Source organism: Gymnodraco acuticeps, unplaced genomic scaffold (genome assembly GCF_902827175.1).
Source record: "Gymnodraco acuticeps unplaced genomic scaffold, fGymAcu1.1, whole genome shotgun sequence".
NCBI classification, from domain to species: Eukaryota; Metazoa; Chordata; class Actinopteri; order Perciformes; family Bathydraconidae; genus Gymnodraco; species Gymnodraco acuticeps.
Genome location: NW_022992126.1, coordinates 2,500,927 through 2,522,343, shown reverse-complemented (window position 1 = coordinate 2,522,343; position 21,417 = coordinate 2,500,927). Strand labels below are relative to the sequence as shown.

At 40.8% G+C, this 21,417-nt stretch overlaps 1 protein-coding gene across 2 annotated transcripts; it reads left to right on the top strand.

Annotated features, from left to right (window-relative positions):
- The first annotated feature begins 1,204 nt into the window (after positions 1–1,204).
- On the top strand, positions 1,205–18,694 carry LOC117538062. Of its 2 annotated transcripts, none has more exons than XM_034203580.1 (4): positions 1,205–1,237; positions 12,412–14,879; positions 16,223–16,296; positions 17,577–18,694. In XM_034203580.1, the coding sequence occupies exons 2-4, from the start codon at positions 12,476–12,478 to the stop codon at positions 17,670–17,672; spliced, it is 2,574 nt and encodes an 857-aa protein (XP_034059471.1). In that variant the 5' UTR covers positions 1,205–1,237; positions 12,412–12,475; the 3' UTR covers positions 17,673–18,694. The 2 variants fall into 2 exon arrangements, with proteins under 2 accessions (XP_034059471.1, XP_034059470.1); XM_034203579.1 differs by lacking the exon at positions 1,205–1,237 and adding an exon at positions 9,639–10,087.
- Positions 18,695–21,417: the final 2,723 nt, after the last annotated feature.

Here is a 21,417-nt window from a genome sequence, read left to right as displayed (position 1 = left end):
AGGCGGTCATGGGAAAAAGAACACCCGACAGCCTGGATCTTGATGAGCATGAAGGGTAAACACCAGGTTTACTAATCTACCCGCACAATTTTTCTCTGGTGTCAGAATGTCTTGCGATGTTGGTAAATGGTTCAAAAACAAAACACCATTTAATTTCGGGTTAAAACTTGACCGTTACTGTGACATATCAGTATAGCCACGGAAGATAGTTTGTGTGTTTCATTCCCATGCATCAAGGTTATTTTCATGTATGTAATTGTTTTTCCTGCACAGTGTAGAGTCTTGTTGTGATGAGAGGGATACAGGTATTTCATTAAAAAAACGTGCTCCCTGGAGAATAGCTACAGAATTGATATCATAATTTAATCGGAGCTGATCACAACTTGTCATGAGTGATCCAGTCATGTCGATGAGCGTTCGGGCTGTGAATAAACAACTTGTGTTTTACTTTTAGGCTGTCTGAAGGTATGGACAGCTATCAAAGCTACTATACATCACATTAAGAACGATGTACAAATGAAAGTCGGTCACAAATATATAATTTAAATGATTTATTCAAGTTTGTAATATTTTGAACAGGCATCCACACAGCCACCTACTTTGTAATGTTCGATACCTCCCTGTAAGCGTCACGATATCCACCTCTCACCCACAACCTCACATACGAGTACTGAATGTGCATCAAAGTGATCTTAGGAAGGCAGATATAGCAAAAGATTAACGTAAACGACAAACGAGGCGATCCACATGGTAAGTCAACAATGGGTCCTCAATGTACACGCCCCGGATTCCTATGACGAAATAATAGAATGTCACCAGTTGTCATGACTCAAGTTATACTGCAACACCGGCAACTGGAGAGGAAGCTGCAGACTTTCTCCCCAACGGACAAATATCCTGTTTGTGACTTTACCGCGCCTTTTTTATTAATTAAAGTACCAATTTGAAAACATCTCAGAGACTCCATTTAGTCTCCTTTTTAAGCTTCTCTTTCCTGGACGCGAGAATAACCATCACAGTTAACAGATGGCAACCGACAAAATGGAGCAAGTTGTGTTCTGACCACTTCGCGTGTGATGCATACGACGTTGATCCTGCTATCACGAAGTCTGTTGGTGGAGAAGCATTAATAGCACGTCGGAGGCTGAAACCCGGAGCCGTCCCCTCCATATTTCAGCACAAGAAACCACTGAAAGAACGAAAGAGCCGGGCGATGCAGAAACGCCAAATAATTGAGGTAAACAACTTTTGATTAGATTTCAAAGCGCACGGAGCACAGCAGATAACGCAGATAACGGAATTGCAGTTGTATTGCTTATAGAGGTGGGCACCGTTAGATTCTGTGTCTTTACGATCATAAACAATGTGTTGGATGTGGAGCTAGGATAAGTAATAAGGGCGCTAGGAGTGATAGGTTAGCATTTTTCGCTCGGGGCTAATTCACTGTTAGCATTGTAGTTTATCTGCAGCTCATTCATCGCTCCTCCACTCATAACGGAAAATGTCGAACGTCCTACAGTCGGTGATGCAGACTTCTTCTCCCATCTCTTCCTTCACTTTCCCATAGTTGTGGCAGCACTTGTTTTCTCGGCTTGTAGGCATGGTCTGGCAGTTTCCACATATACACTAATTCTCAGCACCCTCGGCCTCTTCCTCAGATGGCGAACTTGAATCATCGCCATCAGCACTTTCATCGGTGATATCAGGTGACGTTTCCTTGTATTTCCTCTTCGACATCAGAGGCTCGTATAGATATGGTTGGATGTCGACAACATACTCCAGATATTGGGTGGCTTCCGACTCAGAATCAGACATGATAGACGAAACTAAGTTGTACTATCGGCGGAAGCCGCTGCGAGCATTTTTCGCTCGGGGCTAATTCAGAGGCTCACTCAGAGCGCCTGGACTTTATTTTTCTAAACCTCTCTAAAAAGGTCAAATTCCACTTGTTTTGCATCAATCTTGATACAGGGTACTTATTATATGTTATAGTTTGGATTCCTAAAGCTTTTAGTCTATAGTCTACTCAGAATCAGACATGATAACGAAACTAAGTTGTACTATCGGCGGAAGCAGCTGTGAGCGATAAGCCAAGGTTTGTTTGTTTGGCCACTGTGACGTCACGCGACGCCATCTTGCGGAGGAGCGGCTGAGAAAATAAATCGTCGGACTTGGTGTTGGGGGTTGAACAAAATAAATATTGCGCATTGCCAGACGCATATTATCTCCGATTTTAATACTGCAATATCTTATATAGTGTTGTAGCTATATGATTTCGATTTGACTGGCAATTATAAAAAAAAACCTTTGCATTTCATCTTTAAATAACTATCTTTATGTTGTCATGTCTCACAAATAAAACCAAACATTTCCTCTAAGTAACTGGAATCAGTCTCTTGACTAAGGTTTGAAAATAAATATAGAAACAGGTCAGTACATTTACATATTAAGATGTAAAATCTAATTATTAGGATCAGTGTTGCAGATTGGAGGTCTCTTATTTATTTGTCTCTGTCATATTCACCACATACCATTCAAGTATCTACACATTCATTCTAGTCTACTTTATAAAATATGTTTTCTTAACCATTTCTTGCAGATATCTTTAATAAAGCTCATTCCAAAAGGCTTCTCTTCTCAGCTCATCACACATTTTTCTTCCACACTTCATGTTGTCCTTGTCTCTTTTAATGACAGTGCGGCAAAGGACAAGGTTGTGGAATCTTGATCTGATTTCTAATGCAAACACTGTTTAATTCCAAGAAAATGTCGTATACTATTAGATAACCAAAAACAATAACTCAAATTGGTAAAGACAAAATAGTAAATTAAATATATATATTTGAAATATTTAGGCACAGTTTATGATTATATTCTTACATTACATTACATTACATTACATGTCACTTGTTAGACGCTTTTATCCAAAGCGACTTACATACTCAATACTGTGGACAATCCCCACAGGAGCAATTTGGGGTGAAGTGTCTTGCCCAGGGACACAACGACATGCTAACTGCAGTGGGGTTTGAACCTGTGACCCCCTGATCCCAACAACAAGGCTCTATCCACTGCGCCACACACCTCCCTTACATGCAAAGTTAGCTCAATACTTTCGCAACCTTGATAATACATCTTGACCCCCAGATATGCAAAGTTTACAATCAATTGGTGACTTAAAGTCAACTTTATTGTAATTTATCAGGGCTCGACATTAAGGACTGCCCGATGGCCCGGGGCCATCTAGTATTTAGCTCGGGCAATGAAGCCTCACCTGCTGGTTGCCCGATCGGGCAATCTATTGTGCCAGTATCATGCAGCTCGCGGATCCAGTAATGAGTGACCCGACAGTAAAACTAAACATATCTATAACTAGTTTAGGTAGTTTGAGAGGTAATTAAAATAGCTACGTGTGATATTCTAACCTGAAGTGTGTGTTTTGTCCGCTCACCGCTGCATGTGATCATGCAGAGCTGCGTGTCGACTCGTCAGCCTGCTCAGCTGATCTCTCTCTCCCGTCAGATTAGACTTCACTCGCGTTTATGTCCATATCGATCAGATTCAGCTAGTTCTAGCTAATGATATGACTACCTGTTTATTAAAAGACACCTACACAATAAGTGTCGCTATGCAACTGGGTGAGGCCACAAAGTATAGCGCAGCATTATGTATTTGTTTACATGCCCACCGGAACCCCGAGGCATTACCAACAGATCAACGCACAATCAACCCACACAGGACATCTTTTTCTCCACATTACGTGTTAGACATTAGAATTGACTATTCTCGTCTGTCACATACTCTTTTATCTGTCACATAAGTGGCGCAACTGAAGCGGTATTGCGCTAAAGGGAAATTATTTTGACCGGACATTTAGATTTGCCGGCTAATGGGAACTATGACGTCGCCATTTTGTGTGCTTCGCGGATGCGCTCGGCTCCTCTCGACTGCTGCTCGGGTCTGCTCGGTCAGCTTCCGGATGAGGAGGCATTCGTTCGACCAACTTACAGTAGATAACATTACAAACATTTTTAACAGGGGCCATACTAGTGTAAATAATGTTTGTTTTGGCATTAATAACTGAATGTAATGTTTTCTACTTTTTTACATCTGGGAAGGCATTTGCCTTCATCAGATGGAAAGTGTCTTGACCAACAACTTAAGTGTTTCTTATAGCTATGCAGGGCATGCAAGTGAGCAAACACAAACAAGAACAAACAAACAAGTGAAATGAAGAATAAAATTGAAATTGTACAATACAATATTGTGGTGGTTCATCTTATAATTCAGTCTAGAGAATGCACCAGACAGCATCTAAGACCTGCAAAAATCTAAATTTTCTAGGGGGACGGAGGCCCCCCAAACCCTTCGTGCCATTTCGTCCGCACGCATTTTTCAGGGCAATCTCTATTGGGCTCAGGGCCATCTGTAAATTAGCTTAGATGGCCCACAGGGCCATCTCCCAAAATCCTTAATGTCATGCACTGATAAAATTACCATATTTGTAAAATACAGACAGGGAGATTGAAGGAATGTTTCTCACGATCCGACCGACTACAAATTAAAATATCTAAAGAATATAAATACATGCACTCCTGTACACCACTTATATACATACATAATTAAACAAAGACACATATATGTATACTAAAACCCACATTAAGAAGCATCAATAAAAGATAAAAATATAAAGGCACAACAATATAAAATTAATAACAGTCACTAATAAATGGATGAAGATATCATAATAATAATATAATAATAAAATATGTACACTAGTGAAAATGATTGTCCATAGCAGTGTAGTTAAAGTGTCTGGTGCTGGATGTGTGTCTGGGTTTTTATTAATTACTAAAATACCATGAGAAAATAAATATATTATAATTTCATTCCAAGACCACAACGTTAAAGTACTGTCTGTGAAATAATCTGGAATTGCATTTTATAGAATTATTTTACATGACAACACAACATTTGGAAAATCTGAATACATTTTTTTAGAACTTGCACAATTGCCAATCAATTAGACTCCAACAGTGATACAACGAAAACACCACAATTTCAGTAAAAGTGATTCAACCAGTGTAAATATTTAATAATCCCAGCACTCAAAACATTCCCTCATTTCACAACCAGAGGAAAAGAGGACTCTGCTCTTTGGCATTGGCAGTATTATGAAACTGGAGGTCTCACTATAAAATCAGCCTGGCCTTTTCACCATTTTAATCTCAGTTATTCAGTGTTGCTTGCGGACAAAACAAAAGACAGCAGACAGTATTTCATAACATAAAGCCATGTTTGCTGTGAATGTCATCACTCTCCTGTGTCTGATGTCTGTGAGCCATGCAGCTCCTCTGGGTTGTGAAGACTTGCTCCGGCCTTTGGATCAGCTGGATGCTCGTCATTTGGAGGGAATACGGCTTTTAGTTATCGGCGGTATGTGTGACCTATCACATGTCGAGAGCTTCAAAAGCAGAGACAGTGCCAGCCTCAACTTTGCCAATACCAGCGAAAGCTCCAAGATGTCCTTGACTCGCATCTTTGGTTTTGGTGACAGCTGTCAATATATGCACTCCAACATCACACTAGGAGAAAGCAGCTTCACCTACGATCAGAGCAACCACACTGTGAGGTTCCTCCACACTTCCTGTCCAGACTGTCTGGTGATGCGCTTTGACAACGAGTCGCAGAAAACCCTGCGTTTGTACCTGTTCAGCAGGAGGAGAGAGGTGGAGCAGGAGAAGGTGGAGGAGTTCAGAGCTCAGGTGGAGTGTCTGAAGTTGCTTCCACCTGTTATGATGGATCCTACCAAAGAGCTTTGTCCAGAGCAGAGCGATCGTCATTCAGCAGCTTCTGAAGACTGATGGGAAACAACAGCCTGAGATACTTTGCCTCATGATCATTGACGATATTGGGTCAATAACGTGTCAATAAAACTAAAATATTTCAATGTCATTTGGTTCTGTTTTTTAATTGAGAAGTATATTTTCCCCACCTCATAATCACATTTTTAAATGTATTTTCAAATATGACAATGAGGCTCAGTTATTGATCTGAGTTGCACAAACCTCCCAGTATTAGATTAGGACAAGGCCTCTATTATCAGCCTTGGTGATTGAATGGTTTGCATATTTATAACAAATAAATCATACACACATCCAGCTTTAGAATTGCACTTTATTCATTCATGAAATTATTGAATGCATTCACAATTCACAATTCAAATAAAATGTATCCTGGAACTTGCTAAATGTTTAGAAACTTGAATATTGTATTGTGTTTGATTCCTGAAGAGGCTGTGTTCTTAGTTAAAAAGAGAATCTATAATGTTAATAATTGTTAGTTGTAGCCCTAATCCCGCTCTTAAGGGAAATAACACAATACTTATTTATGCTCTCTACTGTATTTCTCTAACACATAGGCAAGAGGATATTGCACATTCAGAGGTTAATGGAGTTATTCAATGCAAACATTGATATTTCCCAGAAAAAAATCGAACTTTCTTTCATTGCACAATAACGGGGATTACAGCTAGATAATGGATAACTATGTTTTTCTGCAAAACTGTAGTCTCTTGCAAGTTGTACTATAAAACCAACTCGACCCTTGATTGTTTTTTAATTAAGAAGAATCTTTCCCACCTCAGTATCACATTTTGAAATATAAGAATGAGCCTCAGTCATTGATCTGAGAAGTTTTACACACCTCCAATGATAAGATTAGAACAATGCCTCTCTTATCAGCCTTTGTGGTTGAATGGTTTGCATATTTATAAAGTCATATTCCAGCTGTAGAAATTGCACTTCATTAATTCATGAGTTTGTATTGCATGCAGTTCAAATAAAAACGCTTACTCTTTAATCTAGTTACAAATTATGTCCAACTGAAAACAAAGTTCAGCACATCAGCATCTGTCAGACGTTATAATTAAGTAAGATGTTATTTATAAAGCACCTTTAGAAACACAGTTGCAAAGTACTTCACAGTGTACATAAAGTGATACGAAGATGAAGTCTGATGAAGTCCATTCTGTGCTTCATGGCCGCCAGTGAAAGGATGCGAGGATTTATTTGATTTAGTTAACAGCCTGGCTGTAGAGTTTTGCACGAGTTGCATGCTGGACGGTTTATTGCTTAAACGGGATTAAATAGAATTGCATTATCTAGGCGTAAAAATATAACGGTATGGATCAATAACCCTCTCTGTTTGACAGGAATGATTCATTTTTTTTGTTGGAAGAAGCAGGTTTGTGCAAGCTTGTTTATTTGAGGCTAAAAGTTCAAATTCTGTAAATTGCCACCAAGCACTGCCCTCAAAAAGAAAATTAAATGTATTTAGATGTCATGCAGTTTTAACCCTTATGTTGTGTTCGGGTCTCCCGTGACCCGTTTAAAGTTAAAATGATATAATAACTATGCTTTAGTTTTTTTTATCAGAACAAGGCTTCATGATATCCTCCACAACAGCTACTGTATATAAACACTACAAAACTGATTTTGACAATTTGAGCCAAGTCTGAAGGTCTCTAAAAAAAAAGTGTATAATTTGGTGTTAGGGTCTGGGGAGACCCAGCCGAATTGTTTTTGGGTGACTGGGTCAAATTTGGCCCAGATTCATTCAATCAAGATTCATCTTTGACTTTAGACATTTGCATTAACTACTATTTATCTGAAAGCATTTCCTGGAAACATACATGTATATAGTGATACCCAAACGTTATAAATAATGCAATAACACTGATATATTTGTACACTTTATCTCTCACATAAGTGGACAAATGTAATGTAAGCCCATAGATCTCTTGCGTCCCTTACATACAGTGCATTTTACAGAATGAATGAATTATTTCCGTTAAGTGAAACAAGAATGGCATATAACACAGGAAACATTATGTATTTTCTCTGAGTTACTGGAACTAGTCTTTCGAACAATAGTTGTATAGTTAATGTAGAAATTGACTACATTTACATATGTCATATTGTGTGTACTTCTTAAGAGCCAGGGTTGAACACTGGAGGAGTCTTATCTCTTTTCTTCAGTGTCATTCACTACACATCCCTACTAATCAATGTAATTTATAATATGCCAGTGACAAAGCCTCTATAAAATAATATATAAATAATAAGGCTTTATCTCAGCTCATCCCATATTTTTTTCTACCAAGGCAAGAACAGAACATTCTTAATTTTGTCCTTGACTCTGTATAATTACTTTAAGAAACATACAATATTGGAGACTGATGATCTCTTTTCTACATCAAACAATGTGTTATTTCCGGTAAACACCTGAAGTGAGAGAGAACCAAAAAACAGTACAACTAGTTTTCGAACTTTCTATAATTGCACAATACAGGAATACACAGTCAGGATCATTCACTTGTACTGTGTTGCAATACTGGACATTCTTGATCCAAGTTGAACTATAAAAATGGAGAGCCCATCTAAACCAGCTCCACTCTTGGTGAGAGGTAACAACAGAGCCACTGATCGAAAGCAGAGTTCTCTAAATCATCGCAGAATCTGTATAATTGCAACATGTATGCTTTGTTGGCCAGTGTTCTCCTCTGCTTGCTGTCCGTGAGCCAATCAGCTCCTATGGTCTGTGAAAGACTGGTCCATCCTTTGGGTCAGCTGGATCCTCATCATTTTGAGGGAGGATGGGCTCTAGTAGCAGGAAGTCTCAACCATGCACCATCCATGGAGGCCCTGAAGCTGAGAGACAGCATCACTATGTTCTTCTCCAACTCAGGTGAAGCTCCCAATTTCTCTTACACACAAATCAACCGCTTTGGTGATCAATGCCAGTACCTACGCTACAACATCACTGTCGAGGGCAGCGCCTTCACCTTCAATGTGGGGAATCGCTTCAACCTCACCGGGGACTTCCTCTATACTTCCTGTCCAGACTGTGTCGTTATGCGGTGGATTGTGCAGTCAAGTAAGAGGAGATCTATGGACATGTATCTGCTGAGCAGGAGGAGGGAGGTGGAGCAGAAGGAGTTGGAGGAGTTCAGGCATCAGCTGAACTGTTATAGGCTGCCTACACCTGTTGTGATGGATCCAACCAAGGAGTCCTGTCCAGACCAACCTGAGAGCGAACCAACAGAAGCTCAGGTTGAGGAGACAACTGAGGAACAAAAGGCCTGAGGGACTTTGGCACATTTGTTCATGATATTCTATCACGCAGTATAGGAATTAAGTGTGACTGAATTGCTTGGTGCTTTGTTAAGATTGAATATTTCCACATATATTGATTTTGATATTAGGGCTTGTAGATCAATAAAATAAGTACATATTTATTTGGCATGGAGATATTTCGCCCAAAATCAATTTCTTGAATCCAACGCATGACATGATGAATCTCACTTTCTATTCATACCTGTTTTCATTTAGCAAATGTAATGCAGCAGACAGAACAATCTGTTTTCTTTCTTTAAATATGTGGACATCTCAGTATTTTTCTCAAAATGTTCTGTCATGATTACAAAATAATAAAAAACATGTTCAAAAACTAATGCTGAATACTTGTACAATCTGTTAATAAATAAATAAATATAAATGAACATATCAGTGTGCTGTAAAATACATCTTAAACTAAACTCTTTATGTAATTAATTTGGAAATGTAATGTAACGAAACTACAGAATAAATTACAGTTTCCCCCCGGGATATAAGAGGACAACATTAAATGCTGGAATTATATAATCACTTCTTATCCCTCTGGGACATTCCTCACTCACTTGCATGCTACAATAATTACTGTGATACATGCTAATTGGATTAGTACTATACATTTTAAAATCCACAACAATAGGGTAAGCCTCTAGCACTTAGTGTTAGTGCCCATTCAGTGCTAGTGGATGTTTGCTGTGTGAGCATGGTATGCAAATGTGGGCGTGCACGATTGGTGTACTGAAGGTGTTACTGTGGGCAGGGGAGGAGAGACAGGCAGCAGGGCGGTGGAGCTGTTAGCAATAACATTCATTCTGTGGTGATTCAACAACAGTGACCTGAAACAAGACAACTGTGCTTACTCAGAAATGAGTGTCTGTCATTTGGAGGGCATCTTCAAAGCGTTTTGTTACCAGGTATGTGCAAGTGTATATTATAGTTTTCTGTATTTTAATTGTTTGGTTCATCTTGAAGTTACTGGACACCTGCCTCAATTATATGCCAATCAGGGGAGAAATTACCTTTGAAAACAACTGCGTAACAGAAATGATTCTAAGAGCCAAGCCTGCAGAGACTGGATTTTCCTGCTGTTTCTTTTTGCCACAGTTACTAATGCATATTTAAGTCAGAGACTGAAAAATGAGCATATCACTATGTCAGCAACCATTAGACAGCAGAAGATTTTTAATTAGGGAGGAAGTTGGCTGCATCTATGAAAATAATTAGCATTTTTGTCAAACGCCCTCATGTTAAACTTCGTTAGGACACTGCTGACCACAGAAAGTAGAGCACGTTTATTTGTAAGGCCATCACAAATGTATTTTTTAATGATGATCATGATTTAATTGTTCTTTTCATAAAGTGAGCTCCTTTGCAGATAATGAGCAAAACATAAGTCTGTTGCATAATGGAGTTTTAATCCAAAAACTTCAGTAACCTCTCTTACCCAAAAAGAGAGTTGGAGAACATTAGGTTATATTCTGCCAGTTTTCTCCGAGCGTTTTGGAACACAAAACAGAACAGCATGTCATATTATAAATAACGCCCTGAGTTTATTGAATCTAATCTACAAACTGCAAGGGAAATATCTCATTAGGGCTTGCCAGAGTTTACAACAAGAGTATCAAATTGGATTACCATACCTTAATATCAATAAGGGGATTGTTTCACTACTGTAGCATTGCAGGATGATCATATTAAACATTTAAGCTTGCTTGTTTTTAGCAGGATTTTCATCTGAATCAGCAGGGGTGGGTGAATAAAACTGTTTAAGCAGAGATTTGCAATAGATTTCAGTGTTCGATGGCCCTCTCCCTGTGACAAAACACTAGTTTTGCCTCACCATTTCATGAAACTTCACCTTCAACTCTCATTCAATGAGTAACATATTATGCATCTTTAATGAATTGCATGACCGGTGTTAACATGTGGTATAGCCTATCTTATTTTACCCAAGTTACTGAATATAACAAAGTCTTCTCCTGTTATTTTCTGGCAATCACAAAACACAGTCAATGATTGAGTCTCAGACACAGTGATGACTTTGTGGGAATGCCAACTCTCCCCTCCCACTCACATCCCTTGAAAAAACAGCCAGTGTGACAGACACATTTCATAATGGGTACTGATTTAAAACAATGACCAATTCTGAATCTATTATAAGTTGTTTCTTCATCCTGTAGACTATAGGACATTAAACAAAAACACATTTACAATAGCAAATATAAGAAAACAGCCCAGAAAAAGTTGTGTGAATCTGGTGAGTGGTTCCCCCATCCAACCATTGTTTGGTTGTAAACAGTGTCTGTCATGACTCACTGCCCTCATCCTAATTTACCCACATTAGGCCCCACTTGTTCTGGTTCTTGTTCTGCTTTGGTGCCTACATGCTCTGCCATCATTGCAATAGTGTTCCACATTTGTCTAACAATGTCAAGTTCAGTCCTTGTTTTCTGTACATGAAGGTTGAGCTGTACTGCAAATCTCTATCTAACTATGCATCTATTGTATCAGTGCATGTGTCCCAGTGCCTCATCAGAGACTGTGTGTGTGTGTGTGTGTGTGTGTGTGTGTGTGTGTGTGTGTGTGTGTGTGTGTGTGTGTGTGTGTGTGTGTGTGTGTGTGTGTGTGTGTGTGTGTGTGAGATTAAAGAAAGGTGTGTTCAGCAGAAAACGTTATACGATGCACAGTGGAGTAACTTCCAAAAAGAGGAACAGTTATTAAGAGTCTGCTTGTCGACAACCGAGCTCTGCCATTAAAATATAGGACACCATGGTACTACACATCAACTAATTGCTCTAATCCTGCACTAACTGGTATGCAGTAAACAATGATTTGCACACAAACGGATGAAACATTAAAAGAAAAAACAACATAAAGGGTCCTAGTTAGGTTACCACAAGCACTAGATAAAATGAAAAGCAATTTTTGAAATGATTCTTTGTTTATTTCGTATATTCAACATTTATTTTTAAACGTGAGGTTCGTTGTCCTAGCTGCAGTGCTGTAACACAGGGTGAAGGCGGATTAAAAGCTCTTGGCATTTCATTTCTTTTCCACAGTAAATGTCACAGTAAATGTCACAGTAAATACAGTGCGATGATTCATTCACTTGGTAAATTCAGTAATTTATTTAATCTGTGATGAAATAATGCGGTATAAAATTGTGTTGGTTGGTAATCTCGGATAATCACTATGTTATTCCCCCTTTTCCTCTGTGTGTTTCTCTGCTTTCCCTCAGTGACTGGCTGGAGGCCGAACATTCGGATTGCTCAAAACGGTTTTACATCAGCAGACTTGTCACCATGGCAACAAAGCCATTGGCCTGGCAGGATGAGGGTCCTCTCAACACACTAGAGGAGGGGGTCAATGAGTTCTGGGCTCAAGGTGTAGCAGGTGCAACCAAAAGCCATGACTCCCCACTGCAAGATAAAGAGGCTCCCAGGGCAGAACCTGAAGAGGACATAAACGTCCAGGAGCCTGGAGCTCGATGCTCGCCTAACGACACAGCTGATGCAACTGAATCAGAAAACCAGGAATTAACAAGAATTTGTGTGTGCACCCCCAGGGAGAGACAAGAGATGGTGACAGAATTAGAACAAGCTGCCCAACTTTCAGAAGCATTACAGGCTCAAGAGGAATCGGAGAAGTCTACTGATCCATGTGAGGATGCTTTCCCGCCTCCTCCAGCCTTTATTAGTGCTCCATCAACAGAGGACTGCTTTGAGAAAGAGAGCTTTTCTAGCCTAGAGGGGGAGGTGGCTACGTGGATCAGTGATGCTGAGATCATATCAGACCCAATAGAAAAGCCTCCATCTCCTGATAGACAGATTAGTCCAGAAGGGCCTCCTCTTCTCCCTGAGCCGGTAACAAGAGAAACAGATTCATCACCTGAGGCGATGACAGGAGATAATATGAGAACAGAGGAAAATAGCTCACAGCTGAACGTCTTACAGGATAGTTTCAACAGTGAACCAGATAATATGTCAAGGGTTTCCGTCGCCACAATAAATTCAACTGTTCATCATTCTCCCTCTGATAGAAACAACTCAGATGATGAGTGCTCTGCTCCTTTTGCTGATAAAAGCTTGGAAAAAGAGGAAGTGAGCATAGATATTATGTCTTGTCAACAGCAATCAAGATCCAAGTCTTTCGAGGCCTCATATTCTGCCTATGAACAAGACCCAACCTCCTCTACAGTTCCCTCTGTCGAACATCAGGAGGAGCTGTTGTCCCAGAGTCCAAGTGAACCTGCCCCCAGGGGAGAAAACCAGGAAGCGGCACAACAGGTGCACGGCCAGAGCTCCTCACCTTTGTCAACTGTTGCCATGGAGCTGTGTAAATGGGGCGGGGCAGCTTCTCAAGGCCCCGGTTGTTTGGTAGCTGTGAGAGAAAGGCACAGTGGGGCGGGGGAAAGCACAGAGGGAGAGAGCAAGCAAACAGGTGGAGAGGGAGGGCAGAGAGAAAGAGGACTTGAAAGGAACAGGTTGCTTGAGCAGCAACACGGTGGAGGACTGTTAACAAAAACACACCGAGCACAAGAGATTAAGCCAGGAAATCACAGCTTTGTGTATACTAAACACACCAGGATGGAGAGTGACTTGTATGATGACAGCCAGAGTGACAGTGGGGTTTCAGCTGACTTCTCCCCATGCAGCACTTTGGAGGGCAACACCACCATCTCTCCAGCAGCGGCACCCAAAGAGACTCCCATTGAGAGGGAGATCCGACGGGCTATAGAGCGTGAACACAGCCTGAGAAGGTCCAGAGGGCTACCAAATCCACCTACAGCACCAGAGTATGTAGAGATCCCTCTGAGGAAAACTATTCTCTGCCAGTCTATCACTCTAAACTCTGAGAGGTGTCAAGGCAAAGACAGGCAGTTTGCAGGCAAGAAGATGCAGCAAGAGATCCACGAGGAGACCCAGAGGGAGCAGGATCTGGTGAAGCTTGGAACAGTTCCAGGTTTCTATGACAAAGGCACGGTACGCCAACTCAAAGACAGAAAACAACTTTTTGAGGCCTTTCAGAAGCCGGATGACTCAACTCTAAGTCTGTCAACCAGGAGTCAGGCCATGTCCTGGTCCTCTGTCAGTGACATTTCAACCCTGGAGGACCAGGAGGACATCTCATCACAGGCGTCCACCATAAGAGGCTCACATGTGGAGAGGATTAACACACAGAGTCAAAACCTAGCAAAAGGGGGGGGCACTCCACGAGGAGCGGGCTATTCTGAGGGGAAAGGCTGTCAGGTTATTATCCTGGAGAACAATCTGAGTGTCCCAGCGCTGAAGCTCTACCACGCCAAGCCAGAGGCACAGCCCGTCACTGTCGTCGACTCTGGAAGATCTAACTTCACATCGTTCAGAACAGGAGGCCATGATGGGATTAAAGTGAGAGAGCACGAAAAGGAGGAGGGAGAAGACGAGGGGGCACCCAAGGAGAACCCCTTTTTCAAGCTGCGCTCCTCAACAAATTTGGTTAAAGTAGAGAAGGATATCCGGGAGGCTCAGGAGAGGGAGAAGGAGCTTCACAAGCAGAGGATCAGCCTGTATGGGGGCACAGAGGGCCCAAAGGGAGCAGGGGGAGGTGGGGGGCCAGTCATTGCAGAAGGAAAGACTCCCACGTTATCTTCTTCTTCACTGAATGGACTGGCTGTTCCTGAATTACCCGCCTCATCATCCAGACGGGGAACGAGACCCACGGCAGGTTAGTGGAGTGTGTGTATGGGATGATTGATTCTGCCCATAAGCCCACTCAAACAATATGTGTGTATCCTTTTTGTGTGGGTATGAGGGTATTTTCTTTTATATCTGTGCTGAGGTGATGAAAACCCCCTGAACCAGCTCCGCAAGCACGTTATTTCATTTTTCTCATGGTCAGTGGAAAACCTCAAAACAGCTTTCCAAATCATTGTTAGCCGTTATGAGCAATAATTTTACACTGGAGACCATAAGCTGCCGGACAAGAAAATACGATTCTGTTACTCCACAATAAAGCATCTAGTCTGTCAAATTAATTGCGAAAGCTGCGGTGAAGAAAAGTCCTGAGTCATATCTCGACACTTTATTGTGTCAGCTAGAGAGGAGCACTTTGAAAAAGTCCAATTTTGGGAGAAAAAGTGCATAGAACTTGCTTTTTCTTAGTTATTATGGTTATAGTCAGTGTAGGGACAACAAAAGCACATTTGAAATAGAGTGCTGCCAATTCAGCGTGCTGAGAAGACAAGTTTCCTCTTGCAATTTCAACTTTGCTGCCATTGTCTGTATGTGTTACAGTGATTCCCTAACAGGGTTACTTGTACCGAAAGGGGATACTTCTGCTGTATGTATTCATATATATGTATATATTATTAGATTAAACAAATAAGGCAACATAGTCACGTGTAACACCAGAACCAGCAAGTAGAGAGGTCAAATGGTAAATGGTTGAAAGTAATGAATGAATAGCTTCTGCTCTAAGTGTACTAGAATGCTAACTTGAGCAAGCTGTCCTAATCATTTAATAACAATATGAGCTTTTGTATGATTATATATAATAGTGTTAAGCAACGCCCAGTTTTAAGTTAAGCCAAATAACTCATTTGGTTGTTTCACAGGGCTGTGAGAAACTTCAGACAGCAGACTGCTGGACAGTATGTTTGTGTTTTGTTGGCAGGGATGGTTGCCATTCGTGTTTTCTTTTAGGCTGCATTTTAATGAAAGTGTCGCCCGTCATCGTTGGTGCAACAACTGCGTGACAAACCCATCAGGGTGTGCTACAGGCCCTGAATGACCATGACTCAGTGTTGGGAGATGAACAATCATATATTGTTATATAGACAATTCATTATTTTCATATTCTTTCATGACCTTCAAACAAAGGTCTTTCCCTAAATTCCCTTTGTGTTCCTCTCCTTTCATTTCACTGTGCTGCCACACCACATTTACTCTTAATTTGATTCAAAGAGGCTTTATTGTTTAGCACAGACAAAGTCACAGGAACACTTTTGCCTCTTTGGTGCCTTGCTTTTCCTGCCCTCACCCACTTAATATTCTTTCTTTCTCTTGCAGCACGCCAGTCAGTTGGCAGGTTAGGCATGTGGCCCCCGCCCCAGTCTGAAGAGGAGAAGATTAACCGGCCAGAGGTGAGTCACCTTAGCCGCTCATTTCTATTGCAATAAAGTTTATACATTAACATTGCCTTTATACTACTGCTTGGTATGACACTAAGCATTGGACCATGTAGAAATAATACCAGGCCTCATTAGGTATTATTTTCTATATACAGTACATTCGAAATGCCAACCCTACCTATCTGGTACTCTTGGTATTGGACATGCAAACGTAGGCAAAACATCTTACTACTGTAGGTCTTCCTCGAATGCAGTTAAAAGGATATCGCGTTCCTTCTTCTTTAACTGAGAGTTCATATATGAATTGCAGTTGCTTTGGGGGGTTTAGGGAGTTGCTGGGGATATGAACGTATGCTTAAAACTGAACTGGATTGTAAAAGGTTTAATGAAGAAAGGCGTTTGGGAAGACGTCAGCAGCAAATATGGGCCACAGACATCTGATAACATACTGAACACACAGTAAGGAGCTTATCTTTATAGATAAGGGAAGAAGGCAAACAGCCTTGGGACAGACAGGGAGCGAGAGAAGGAGTCTCTGTGTGTGTGTGTGTGTGTGTGTGTGTGTGTGTGTGTGTGTGTGTGTGTGTGTGTGTGTGTGTGTGTGTGTGTGTGTGTGTGTGTGTGTGTGTGTGTGTGTGTGTGTGTGTGTGTGTGTGTGTGTGTGTGTGTTGTGTGCAGTCAATACCGAAGAAAAATGAAAGTAAATTGACAATCCCACTGATTTTCGGTACCTGCCTTGTGGGTCTTGCATCTCTTTGAAACTGTGCTATCTCTGATTAGAGTCGAGTGCTTCTCCTTCAATTCAGTTTGTCAATGATATGCTGGTTTGACGGTGGCATTAGCAACGTTTTGCTCTGTTTCCTCTCTCCGCCTCATGCCTCTCTCTTCTCCTCTCTCTCTGCTGGTTGGTTATCTGCTCTCTGCACAGACCTGGTTTCTGATTAAAGTTCAGGAATACACAGGGGATTGCAGGGGAAATGGCCTCAGTTGTTGACTGACTCTTAGCAAACACGGCCTTGGATCACAGTTGCATTAACCTCCCTCTGACATGCAGAGCTAATGATGCTCATCCAAAGAGATGTCCTCTAGAGGAAATATACTCACCCATTTCCTTTTATCTTTTTTGCTCCTTTTTCCCTGTGTTGGCTCACTGGTCCTGTCTCCTGCTACAACACATCTGATGTTTCTACTCTTTAATTATTTCTCTTCTCCCTCTTTTATGCAGCATTTTATCTCCCTCCTTTTAACCTTGCATTCACTAATAACTCCTGCTTTCACATCTTTTTACCCAGGTCCTCCAGGGTTCCCTGACCCCCAGACAGAAGACTTCTCTGGTGCAGCGCTGGGAGTCCGGTCTAGTCAACGGACACAACACAGAGGACGACTGAGGAGACGTTGCTAGAGTGATCTGAAAGAGTTAGGTTACATGAAACCTGTAGTTTTTTAAGTGGAGGGCTGAAGGAGATAAGAAGGAAAGCAGGGAGGAAAATTGGAGCAGTGATGAAGGGGAGGAAAGACAGAATGTGAATCCAAAAGAGGTCAGGGATTGAGGCTACAAAGGGGGTCAGGAGGATTGGGACCAAGGTAAAGGATTGCTTGTGGACTAAAAACCCTGAAGAGTCCTCCATCAAGAAGGAGAGAAAAAGAAGGAGGAGGGCCACCTATTAGTGGATAAGCACTTGGCCTGTTTCCTGTGCTGGAAAACTCTAAGACTAATGAATGTTTTAAAGGCAAAAAATAATAATGACTTTGCACCGGGGGAAAGAAAAATGTAAGTTTAGTAAGAATTAAGTTCTTTATCATTGGAACCTTCTTGTAATAATAAGGAGTTGTGATGTATTGATGAAAATAGATTAAGTGGGGCTGTTTGTAGCTAGAAAAGCAATGTGTCATCCCCAGTTGTATGCCTTCAATTATGTTTTATCCTGAGTTATATTACACCTGAATTATCAAATAGAATCCCATACAAAAGTCATGCAATAAATCCTGTAGATCAATGTGTTTAGTTTATAATGAGGTTGTGTCAGAGGTCATTCATTATAGAGTCTATACTTAGCAAAAAGTCTAACACAAAAATATACTGTTTCACTAAGAGAAAGAATTTCAGCATTATTGTTTTTAGCACTTTGTTGAGGTGTTCCTTATATGGTTACTCAGTGCATAGAAAACTGATCTGAATTTGTTAACCATTGGTAAACCTTGAATGACTACTTATGTTCTTATGTTTCTTGCATCACTAAGAGCTAGATTATAGTGAAATTAAGCACCTTTCTGTAACAGTGCAATGCTGATCTGGATTTGAGAGCTAAAGGATTGTAATACACATCTAATGCTTAAGAAATAGTTGCTCTGTTGTTTTTTCAAATGATGCAGGAAAAAAGTATTTTGGAATGAAACTTGATTCACACAATAACGAGTGTCTGTTATTTTCCTTCACTATTTTTGTATCGGACTGAGGCATACATGATGTAAAAGTAATACTTTTAAGGATAGTTTTCTAAATCATGCACCAAAACCAAACACTAAACTATTAAAGGCAGTCTGAATTGCACAATGGAGCCAGCACGGTGCAGTTCTGTCAGGGCACAGACACTTTGAGATGGCCACAACATAACCGCCACTGATCCTCTGAACATCCAATTGCTCTATGTTTTTGATTTTGGGTCCCTTTACACATTCCATGGTCAAAGAGAAAATGTGTCGCCATGGATACAGCTTTGAAGAAGGTGGAGGCTTTGCTAAAATGAAGCAGCATACAGTATGCCACAGTGGACCTTTGTATGTGTGAGATCAGCAGACCACGCTTTACTGACCTCCCAATCTCCTGTGAATAATTCATCACCTCATTCTGACTGGAGCCCAGTGAGATTGCCAGTACATATTATTATGGTGGAGCTGCAGCAATTTAAGTGCTCAAAATTATTAATAAGCTTCATTCCTCACTAGGCAACTTCCCTCACATCACCACACTTCCAGGTCCAATGGCACATTACCAAAAGTCTTGGAAGGAGATTAAGTGATTTAGGAGCCTGACAACATATGGAAATGAAGTATAGCAAACAAACTACACTCCATGATAGACTAAAAGCTTGTCACTGAAGGGAAGAGTCATACCAAACAGTGTAGTTACTTGGAGTAATGTCAGATTCTAAGATGAAAGATTCATTTTTATGCAAGGGCAATCAAATATGGCAACCTATCCAGGTGGGTCAAACTGCACATTCCACATTATCTCTCTGATATCCATCTAATCTGATCTGGCTGCTTTTCAGATGTGGTTACCAAGAAACGAAACCCACACACCTGTCTATTGCCTGCTCATATCAAAACTCATTTCCTCAATATTTCATAATCACCACCTTCCAAAGTCCTGCTGGCAGGAAGTCATTGAAGCAGCATTGTGTTGGTGTATTAAGGATTAGCCGCTGCTCTTGTAATGCCTCTTTGTCTATAGGGGACACAAATATAAGAGTGTGTGTGTGTGTGTGTGTGTGTGTGTGTGTGTGTGTGTGTGTGTGTGTGTGTGTGTGTGTGTGTGTGTGTGTGTGTGTGTGTGTGTGTGTGTGTGTGCGTGCGTGTGCGCACTGTCAGCAGACAACAAAAGAAAGTCAGCGATTGTTATTTTGATGTCCTCACATATGGGCCTTTTGCATTTTATAATGCTTCATGTGGGTGTGACTATTTGATGCTGTGAGAGAAGGGTAAATCAAATGGCAGAGCTGAGTCAAAAAGCAAATGTCATGCAATGTGTGTTTAACTGTATGGAGAGGAGGAGAGGACCTATTTATTGTAACAGTCGTTCACTGCCGACATACATTTCCATTACGTGTATGTATTTTTAAAAACAAATGTTTCCTTTAAACAAGTCGAAAGAATGTGTTTCTCTCAAATCAGTTCTCACATTAACAAACAAAATGACACATTAGGAGAAAAAATTGGCAGTTATTAATTTGTTTGCATTATTGTGCTTGGCAGTGAGTAAGTGAAGAGTGTTGAAGGGGGAAAGATAGTTGTGATCAAGTTTCACGCTTTGTTAAACATACAACACTCAATACATTTTGCTCTTGAAATAAGATTATCTTCTACAAGGCTGTCTGCTTAATAGTATCGAATGTTCCTGAAAAGCCAATGAAGAAGGCTTTCAAATCGACAGCAGTCAAGGCCTTGAGCTAATGTGTCAGAGGAGTGCAAGAAAATGGACAAAGCAACAGACTTTACAGTACTTGTCCAAATCTATGACGATAATCACATGAGAAGGTTGTGCCACATTAGAAAGTGTATTGCAACAGATCAAAATCAATTATAAACCCAAACCTGTTGACAATCTTCCAACAATTTTCAGATTTCGGCACAGTTCAGTTTCTGCATACACACTTTAGGCTATTACATTGGAGACACAGCATGGGGTGGCATCAAAGAGCAATTACCATGACTTTCAGGGTTGCCAGTGTCATCTGATATAAACCTGACTCATGGCTCACATTATGCACACAGGGTGAGGCTGTCACAAGCCAGTGAACTGTGGGTACAAATTAAGGTGCCACTTGAATTCATCACATGGCTCAAGCCTCTTATCGTTATTCTGCCTCTTATACAAACAAATCAGCCGAACGTCATTATCTGAAGCTGAATATCTTCACTGTGTGAGCATCAGCTCACATGTGAATGCACACAGGAAGAGTGACTCAGACATGGCAAATGAAGCTGACTTTAACATTTATGAAATGATTTACATCCTCAACTTTCATCTTGTCTGTGTCTATAAAAGAGAAATGAATACATACATTCCCCCGTGCATTACTGCAACTGTGCTGTGAAAGGCCAGTGATATGTAATAAAACTCAGTACTAACACAGAGTCTGTTTGTTGTTGCTTTCTGAAGTACAATGACAGCCCTTCTCTGCAGAATTATTATCCGCCATAAAACCATACAAACAGGTGAGAGGCGTCTCTCCCTCCTGAGTCCTTTTACTGTTTTACTTTCGCTACGTATTGAAGTCTCAGCACATTCACTTAGAATGTACCAATACACTGTAGATATAAAGACAGCCATAATGTCCTTAAGTTTGTCCCCTCACAATGTAGTAAAGAGTAAAGCTCAGCACAAATATCCGCTTGTTACATTGTGTAGAT

What these genes read in the sequence shown, in the direction of transcription:
- LOC117538062 (XM_034203580.1), top strand. Translation starts at nt 12,476, where the DNA reads ATGGCAACAAAGCCATTGGCCTGGCAGGATGAGGGTCCTCTCAACACA. An exon ending in GGGAACGAGACCCACGGCAG is followed by an intron (nt 14,880 to 16,222) that starts GTTAGTGGAGTG and finishes TTTCTCTTGCAG; the next exon opens with CACGCCAGTCAGTTGGCAGG. An exon ending in AGAAGATTAACCGGCCAGAG is followed by an intron (nt 16,297 to 17,576) that starts GTGAGTCACCTT and finishes CTTTTTACCCAG; the next exon opens with GTCCTCCAGGGTTCCCTGAC.